Below are 9,938 nucleotides of genomic sequence, written 5' to 3' on the forward strand. Positions count from 1 at the left end.
TTACCAGCAGTTTCGGCACCAGCCGGGTGAATGACCAATTGGTATACAGGACCGTCTATCAACAGCCATGCCTTGCAACAACAACAAACCCTATTATGACCACCCCCAGGGGACACAGCACAAAACACATCGGCTTACGCAGACACACTTCAAAATGTGATAACAGAATAAGCCTTTTGGATTGAAGGTGAAAGGTCTTCAATAAACGTGAAGAGTCCACTTGCCTCGATTCAACCTTTGCAGATTACCATAACCTGGATGAACAGTTCGCAAGTGGTAGGGAACACTTGAATGGTGAACTTGAAGATAGCAATCGCTCAGCCATTGGCCAATACAAGCGCTTCAAGGAGCACCTGAAGGATATGTTATAGAAATGTGGAATTGAACCCGTGCAGCTAAAGACACGTCAACGCCAATGCAGGTTACGAATTGGCCCCTTCAACCATCTAAGAACTCACAACCCCAAGGAGTTGAGACGTACTCATCAGAACTATGACATTACTTCTGAAAAAAAGCCTCTTAAATGTGCACACCTGCAAAAGACCTGGACGTGGGACAAGAAAGGGGAAGAGGATAGATTTTTTTAATATGGAAACCGTTGGCCTCCGTGAGTGAATAATCCTCAAGTGTGAATACCTTTAAGATTTGTGAATACGTATCATGTGTGATGCCGAATACAGCAACACGACACCCATCACATGCTTTTTTTTTCTAATACCTGGAAACACGAGAAAGGTCTTTCAACAGGATTACATAAAAGTCTTCCGTTGTTTGAGTCATAATGGAACACCCTGTCTAGAATGAAAATGGTGGCACCAGAAAGTACCTAGTTAACTCTATAGGAACAGACAAACAAACAAAAATGTCACTTCACAATTAATTTTTAAAATTATTTTTCTACATTGAGTCACAGTGGTTGAATTTTCTCTAGTCGAGTCAAAAATGGTATGGTCTCGCCATCCTCTGTGTCACGTCATGATTTGTTGTAGATATAGGCTTGTTCTTTTTTGTTTGTTTTTTAAATTATGTTCTGTTTTAGTTGGGTTGGGCATTTGACTAAATTTCCTTTTTTAATGGGATGAGAAAATCTGTCTTAATCTTTCTGGAATTCTGTTGCGATGCCACCGGTGTATTAAGCAGAATAATAGGATAATAGACGATTTGTGTATGTATGTACAACCCCAATTCCAAAGAAGTTGGGACGTTGTGTTAAACATAAATAAAAACAGAATATAATGATTTGCAAATCATGTTCGACATATATTTAATTGAATACAATACAAAGACAAGATATTTAATGTTCAAACTGATAAACTTTATTGTTTTTAGCAAAAAAACATTAACTTAGAATTTTATGGCTGCAACACGTTCCAGAAAAGCTGGAACAGGGTCATGTTTACCACTGTGTTACATCACCTTTTCTTTTAACAACATTCAATAAATGTTTGCGAACGGAGGACACTAATTGTTGAAGCTTTGAACAATTCTTTCCCATTGTTGCTTGACGTACAGCTTCAGCTGTTCAACAGTCCGGGGTCTCCGTTGTCATATTTTACGCTTCATAATGCGCCACATATTTTCAATGGGAGACAGGTCTGGACTGCAGGCAGGCCAGTCTAGTACCCGCACTCTTTTACTACAAACCCACGCTGTTGTAACACGTGCAAAATGTGATTTGGCATCCATCCATCCATTTTCTGAGCCGCTTCTCCTCACAAGGGTCGCGGGAGTGCTGGAGCCTATCCCAGCTATCATGGGGCAGGAGGCGGGGTACACCCTGAACTGGTTGCTAATCGCAGGACACATATAAACAAACAACCATTCGCACTCACATTCACACCTATGGCCAGTTTAAAGTATTCATTTAAGCTACCATGCATGTTTTGGGGATGTAGGAGGAAACTGGACTACCCGGAGAAAACCCACACAGGCACGAGGAGAACATGCAAACTCCACACAGGGGGGACTGGGGAGTCCTCAGAACTGTGAGGCAGACGCCCTAACCAGTAATCCACCGTGCCGCCTACAATTAATCAAATATATATATATATTTAAAAAAAAAAAAAAAACGATTTTACATATCTTACATACACATTTGAACTTTTACAAACAATGTTTTACCTCCTGTACAAATGACATGGCCCATCTGTTCGTTTTTAAACTCAGACGTGGCCCTTAAGTTTGCCCACCCCTACCCGAGATGACCTTTTCTTATATTCATGGCCTGCTCATGCTACATAAAAGAGGCTGACCGCTCACTTAAGGCTATCACTTCAAAGACCTCAGGGACAGAAGAATTCACAGGATGATCGGTATTCACTTTTATAACTCTAAATACAGATGTGCTTCTTTAAAATTGCTCCTTGAATCATTGCAAATAGAGATTTTTAAAACTACTTGTCTAGTTCTATAATAGAAGAGCATATATTTAAATGATCTACATCTTTCTGTTTGTTTCTAGCCATACAGGGAGCTCTATGGGCTGTGTTGTCATGGCCCTGCCTCCTTAGCACCAGCTTCCTGCTCGAGTGTACGGATCAGGACCAAGTCATCCACCCCTACTGTTTATCCATCTCACAGGAGAAGCTTCTGGACAGAGCGATCCAGCATGCTGAGCTCATCTACCGCGTCTCCGAAGAGTCGTGCTCTATGTTTGTGAGTAACGTCCACCTTAAGCCGAACACAAAAATTCTATATTTGCACCACGAGTGGGGCTGCCGTAATTAAACGAGTTTAAATATGCAACAGATACTGTACGTTGATAACAACTCATACAATTTAAGGAAATAAAGCTATTGTAAATTCTACATCGTCAATGATAAACACATTGGTAGAACTTTATTGTGATTTTATTAAAAATATAGTGAGTACAATGGTATTATAATTCAATATCAATCAATTTTCTATACTGCTTGTCCTTATTATTATCACAGGCGAGTTGAAGCCTATCCCTGCTGATATTGGGCGAAAGGCGGCGTACACTTTGGTAGCCAGCCAATCAAAGAGCAATAATTCAATGTCATTATAATTCAATATTTCGGTGTGTGGCATAGAAAGGTTTAAATTAACATATCCAAGCTCAATATTATCTTTGTAAAGGCAGAATTTATGGAGTTAACCCTTAATAGGGCACTCCCTGAAATACATGGATTTTTTTGTTTATCCAAATGAGATTAATATCATTATTTTTAAAATGATATAGTAATGTATTAAATTTATTGTTTATTGTAACCTTTTCATCATTATTATTATAATTACCTTTAATTGGTGATTGGTTGGGTAGAATAACAGGTTGCAATGCTTTATTGTTAGTCAATCTAGAAATATTGTTTATTTATATGCATATTATTGTCATCCAGTGCTCAGTAAAATGACAAAAAAGGACGTGTCATCATTTACATACCCACTTGTGTGTATGCACCAAATCCCAAAAGGTTCAATTATTCATTCATTCATCATTCACTCGATCTTTCAAAATGATCTCCACTATTTATGTACTGGAAGGATTTTGCCACATTTTTCTTTTACTGAACCAAAATCACTGAGATGTTACTATTTGATTCTTTTCACACCTGAAGATCTTCTTACTGCTGCACTTCAGAGTAACTTCTCTCTGAGCCCAAGTTTTATTCAAAATCAGTGGTGTGGTGCAATACAAATGTGATAATAAGGCTAGTCTGAATCAGCGACAGCATTATGCTTTGTAGCTTCCAAAAAGGTACACCGTGTATAGTATATACTGTATGGAGAGGTGATATTAGAGCTTGTCACAAAGGAGACATTACATGCTATCTATCGATTGCAATAGAACACAGCATATTCCTTTAAGGGTCTCCAGTAGAGAAGATTTTGCCCAAATTGGCTTCCTTTTTTTTTTCCACAACAGAAAAATTCCTGTTAACACAAAACTCATGTTCTCTCTCCCTCGTGTCTGCATCATGTGCAGGAGGAAATATTTGTCCCATATCAATTGCAGCTTCAGAGGAACCAGGCGGCTTATGCATGCCTTACTAAGGCCATCCCCATTCCAAACTCCATTGGCGAAGTCCAGCAGATGTCTGTAAGCAAAAGCCTTTGCTATGCTCATACATTGGTGTATTCGTTCCAAGATAATTGAGAATGTTTACTTGAATGAAGTTTGTGCCACAAAATGGTGAGTGTGTTTCTGAGCCTTAAATCCGATTTTAGGCACTATATTCATTTATCAAAGTGAAAAACAAATATTGACTGTAAAACTTTCACTACAACAACATCGAACCCATTCTTGTGAACAATTTTGTAGAAAACCCTAAAAAAATTTTGCTTTAGCATTGCATTTTATTTGCATATTATTTTAATTCTTATTGAGTTTCAATTCAATCCTAATGTTAGAGTTTTTTCTCAAGAGTACATGTTAGCTGTTGTTTTAGCTGGTGTGCTATCTGGTCACAATTATTAATAGCTATAAATAATTTTTAAAAAGAAGGGTTGTATTGGATTGAGTGGCGCACTAGTAGTAACTTGTAACAAATAACTTGTATATCTGGTAAATTGTGTGTGTCTTCCAGGACAAATGGTTGCTCCACTCTGTGCTAATGCTGGTCCAGTCATGGATTGAGCCCTTGGTCTACCTACAGACAACACTGGACCGCTATGATGGCACTCCAGAAATGCTCCTCAACAAAACCAAGTGGGTGTCTGACAAACTTATCAGTCTGGAGCATGGAGTGATCGTTCTCATCAAAAAGGTAGGCCATGCAAATAGCATTGTGAAACCTTCGTCGAGCACAACCTGGTGCAGGATAATGGTTGACCTCCAGAATGTTTCCTTAGATAATTCCGGAGACCAAACTATTTCCACCATAAAACCTTTTTTTTAATTTTGTTTTTGTCTGTACAGCCAATGTTTTTGTGATTCACCAAGCTTACTGTAAATGTTGTATAACCTAAAATATTTATACACTTCATAACAAAACTAAAATCCATCCATCCATCCATTTTCTGAGCCGCTTCTCCTCACTAGGGTCGCGGGCATGCTGGAGCCTATCCCAGCTGTCATCGGGCAGGAGGCGGGGTACACCCTGAACTGGTTGCCAGCCAATCGCAGGGCACATAGAAACTAACAACCATTCGCACTCACAGTCATGCCTACGGGCAATTTAGAGTCTCCAATTAATGCATGTTTTTGGGATGTGGGAGGAAACCGGAGTGCCCGGAGAAAACCCACGCAGGCACGGGGAGAACATGCAAACTCCACACAGGCGGGGACGGGGATTGAACCCCACGCCTCAGAACTGTGAGGCTGACGCTCTAACCAGTCAGCCACCGTGCCGCCCAAAACTAAAATAGTATTGAAAAAATAATTTTATTCATTTGAAGACATGTCACAAAGGCATAGTTTTTAAAGAACTTCAATTCATGCATCACGTTTTTTTAAAATTTCTAATCTAAGAGAAAATGTTACTGAAGTTGCTAAACTGTTCACAGATGTCTAAAACCTGTATTTCAATCTAGTTTTAATAACATTTTTATTTTGTCAGGTTCACAGACATGCACATTTGTAGAGCGTTGCTATTACTATTATTAAAGTTAATTATTAATTCATCAAATTAACCTGTGTATCCACCTATTGAGATTATTAAGATAATCATTATTTCCATATATATCATTCATATAGTTTCTTTGTTCGGTGGTGTGCTGTGAGATTTTTCTATTCTCAAATACTTGCCTTTTCTCAATGAAGGTTGGAAAACACTGTTTCGATTACATATCGGCTGATCAGTCAGTGATTTTGACCACGACTGTTCAATGCTTTATTTTGAGATGATGATAAGACTAATAGTCCTCTGTTATGTGACTAAATGTGTTTGTCCAGATGCTGAATGAGGGCCTACTGACAACGAGTTACAGCGAACAAGGCCTGTTCCAATATGACATGCAAACAGACATGGTGGAATCTGTCATGAGAGACTATATCTTAATCAGCTGCTTCAAGAAAGATTCCCATAAGATCGCGACATTCCTCAAGCTTCTCAAGTGTAGACAAACCGACAATTACAACTGTGCATGAAAACTAAATACTACATTTTTAAATTTATGAATTCTTAGTAGATAGTGCTATGTGAAAAAACATGACTTCCTGTAAAAGAAAATACCTGAAATAAATATTTTAAAGACAAAAACTTGTGTAATATATTATCTTTGCAACAAAGTCAGAGAACAGATAAAGTGCCAAGCAGTGTAGTCATACATACTGTAGCTCGCCAAGAGGAGGCTTCGTGCTCAGATGTTCATAAAACTCACACAGACTCTTCTTTATTTGAATTATCCCATTGTTCACAATTCACTGAGCATCACAACTGGTTATACATGGCAAGATATACAGTCACTGATGCTGTAGTGGTACATCGTTTGACTTTGTTGCAGGCGGTGTGGGTTCAGTTCCCACTCAGTGACAGTGTGAATGTGAGTCAAAATGGCAGTGTCTCTTTATGTGCCCTGCAACTGACTTGCGACCAGTCCAGGTGCATAGTGTGCCTTTTGCCCGGAGTCAATTGAAATAGGCTCCAGCTCCCCGCGGCCCTGAACAGAATAAGCAGCAGAGAATATGGTTGGAGTTTGTACAGATTTGCATCAAAATAGCAGGGACAATGCCGTCGGCAATACATTACTTATTGTTTCAGAATACTTTCTCGTAAAACTATCCTTTTTTCTACAGTATATGCTTCATTAAATAATCTGAAAACTAAAATAAAAACTATATTATTGTCACTTGGGAAAGACAATAATGTGAAAAACATCTGCATATCACATCTCTCAATTTATTTCTGTTCCTTTGTTCTTAGCTGGAGTTTTATTCTCTCAGGTTTTGGATTATTCCCATGGCTCCCAGGAGTATTCTGTAAGACTTGAAGTTAGCTGGTTTCCCTTCCGCATTAATGAAATGAATCACTTTTACCAGAGATAGTCAAACAGTAAGTCAGCGCTTAAAAAGAATATTAATGGGACGTTTTCATTGGTGAGAGACATTCAATGAGCCCATAATGAATTGAATGTCTAGATCAGGTGTGTCAAACTCATATTTGTCGCGGGCCACATTGTAGTCACGGTTTCCCTAAGAGGGCCGTTGACTGTGAAACCATATAACTGTTTAGTCACCTCATAATACTATTACATACACACAACAAATTGATGGCTACCTAGTTTTGAAATCAGAAGTCAAGGGTAATAGTTTGTTCAACTTAGTTACTGTAAACAGAAAATGCTTGCAATAGCTCAACAATACTATTTATTATATATGAGAATTTGAGCAAGAATCATCTGTGTCAACTTCCAAAGTTGACACAGATGATTTGCTTTCGCGGGCCACATAAAATGAGTTGGCGGGCCAGATTTGGCCCCCAGGCCTTGAGTTTGATAGGCCTGGTCTAGATCGACAGACTGACTTAAATACGCCAAATTTCCACCGGGTTTAAATATATACAGTATGTTTACATATATTTTAATGATCCTAGATATACAGTAACACTTAATAGTTTAACTGTCTGGGTGAATAAAACTAGAAATGAACCACAATAGCTAGAGCGTTGTCATGTTGTTCAGCTGTACCTTGCTCCTCTGTTGGAAAACCAGTCACACGTCTTCTCTTATTCGCTCATCTGAGTCAAAGCTCAAGATATAGAATTATTCTATTCTGTTGTATTATCTTCTATTGTATTTTATTCTGTTCTAAGAGGAGGTCATGACTTACGCTAGTATTGCCGATTTGAAAACACAACAAGCTTATTTGTGATCCTAATCGTCTGTCAAAAAAGAGATAATACGCAAAAGGTTAGCCTCTGAGTATCCTGAGGACTTTGGCCTTTAAGCTCCCTTGGAGGTGAACTGCAGTACATTTTCAAACCTGCACGCGTGGGTTGCGCTCGAGTATAAAGACAAACTACGCACGGGACAGCCGCAGTGACATCAGCGCGGTCGCCGTCCACGCGAGTATAAAGAAGCCTTTTGCCAAAGTTGCACTAGTTATGACTTATCGGTAATAGAATGTATTTCAGCTCTCACGTTCATATAAAAAGTCAGAGTCAGTCCTGATTAATAAAGTGTACTATTGACCACCATAGGGTTAATTAACTAAAAGTAGCTTGTTAAGGGTTTGGACCCTGTACTCACTAAAGAGTCAAGCCCTTGACATCTGTTTTACAATAGTCTCTTATTGTTTATTTAGAATTATTTTAAACACTACAACAAATACCACAAAAAAGTAATTCGATATTTTTTTTAAACCTGAAATTGTAATGGGTATCTAATAAAATTTGCTAAATGCAATTGCAATGCACATTTTAATTTATTTATTTTATTTTTTTTATGTGAGTGGTCCATACACAGTATGATGTGAAAACAATCACCATGTTTACTTACTGCTCTTATAGTCTGTGGTGTACGCGTGATGACCAATAAAGCACACAGCACATGATTCACTTTGGCTCCAGATAAGAAGTACTCACATTTTTTTTTCCTTTTTATTTACAGTGCATAGATATTGAATAATAAGTACCAAACAACATTTTGTAGAGTCACCTTTCCATTTTGACATCTTAGGCGCTAACTTTTATGAAGACCCCCAAGTGTGTTGCATACTACAGGTATGTGAGGTGCTTTGTTTTTGTTATAATTGAAACGTAACTCCATGGCTTGGAGGCAGGAAATGTTATTAAGCCTGCATGTTGATTTACTTGCTGAGATTGTAGGTGCATGGGACAAAGGGCATTAGCATTAGCTGTGTGGATGCTAAAACATTCTTGTATTTATAGCATTTGTTGTCTTTTCGGCCAGTGGCTCTTAGTTAAATGGTGATGACTATTCAAGGCAAACAGGGGACACAAAACGTATAAATGGTTCCTCGACCAGCCTGGCATCTGAATCAACGGAATCTGGCTCTTCCGTCAAGACCGGTCGAGACCAGTGCTGATCTGATAATCTTCAGCTTCATTAATGTTATAACAAGGAGAAGCACTTGGTAAAACAAAAAATACCCTCAATTCATGTGTTGCTAACCCCCACCACCTGGGACTTCAGCGGTGTTGTGACTGACTTCAAAAAGAACTCCTTTTTTGGTACTTAAAACATGACAGCTCATCAAATAGATTAACTCAAGCAGCAGTGTGACCTGGCAATATATTCTATAGTATATACAGTACATATACAGTATAATCTATACGTATGTAGTACACTTGTTGATTATTGTATTACAATGACGCTTTTCCTCATGGAGTTATTTTGTATGTTTTTAACTTCTAAGTACTGTGGGACATGACATATTGAAATTGAAGATTATTGCTTTAATATTTACAATTGCGGTCTCAAATCAGGGCTGAAAAATCAATCTTGACATACCTCACACCACAGGTTAATTGTTCGAGATGATCTCTTACAGACATTCGACAATTGGTCCTTTGCTGACTTTGATCGCAAGGGGAAGGAAATGCTCAACTTCGGACCGATTACCGGTATGTATTTACCTCGCTTTTGATACGACTATGCCTGAAACAATGTCGGAAAAGAAACTGTCTGCATAAGCAGGCTTTTATGTCATTTTTCAAATGCGATCAGAGGCCCTTATGTTACATTAGTAGGATTTCCCAGCCCTCCTGGCAGGAAAAGGGACGTTGGCAGTGCTGACTGACCATAAACAAGATTTTGTGACAGCAAAAATTTACTCTTGCTAAATGTGTGCCTTTTGTGTATGTGGCCAAGTTTGAAAGAATTTGGACTTTTTTTTTTTCAAACTCAGATATCCCGCCTTTATCACATCAGCTTGTCGGCAATAATCGGAAAAAAATCTTAGCAGCTGTGGAACAAATGTGTTTCCTTTAGGCGAGGAAAAAGAAGGAAAATGCCCAAAAAGGTTCAGCTTAAATCAATGCAATTTCCTGCCCTTCACGTCTGTGGCCAGAGGGAGT

The 9,938-nt window shown here is 38.6% G+C and overlaps 1 protein-coding gene across 1 annotated transcript; it reads left to right on the plus strand.

Moving 5' to 3' along the window:
• Positions 1-2,222: 2,222 nt before the first annotated feature.
• On the plus strand, positions 2,223-6,161 carry smtla (somatolactin alpha). Its single transcript, XM_061783133.1, has 5 exons — positions 2,223-2,312; positions 2,462-2,655; positions 3,947-4,060; positions 4,548-4,727; positions 5,855-6,161. The coding sequence occupies exons 1-5, from the start codon at positions 2,306-2,308 to the stop codon at positions 6,047-6,049; spliced, it is 690 nt and encodes a 229-aa protein (XP_061639117.1). The 5' UTR covers positions 2,223-2,305; the 3' UTR covers positions 6,050-6,161.
• The last annotated feature ends 3,777 nt before the right edge of the window (positions 6,162-9,938 follow it).

Source organism: Phyllopteryx taeniolatus, chromosome 8 (assembly GCF_024500385.1).
Source record: "Phyllopteryx taeniolatus isolate TA_2022b chromosome 8, UOR_Ptae_1.2, whole genome shotgun sequence".
NCBI classification, from domain to species: domain Eukaryota; kingdom Metazoa; phylum Chordata; class Actinopteri; order Syngnathiformes; family Syngnathidae; genus Phyllopteryx; species Phyllopteryx taeniolatus.

Bases quoted from the DNA above. Each gene is read 5' to 3' on its own strand.
- smtla (XM_061783133.1), top strand. The intron at 4,061-4,547 runs GTAAGCAAAAGC...TGTGTCTTCCAG, and splicing joins GCGAAGTCCAGCAGATGTCT to GACAAATGGTTGCTCCACTC. The intron at 4,728-5,854 runs GTAGGCCATGCA...GTGTTTGTCCAG, and splicing joins TGATCGTTCTCATCAAAAAG to ATGCTGAATGAGGGCCTACT.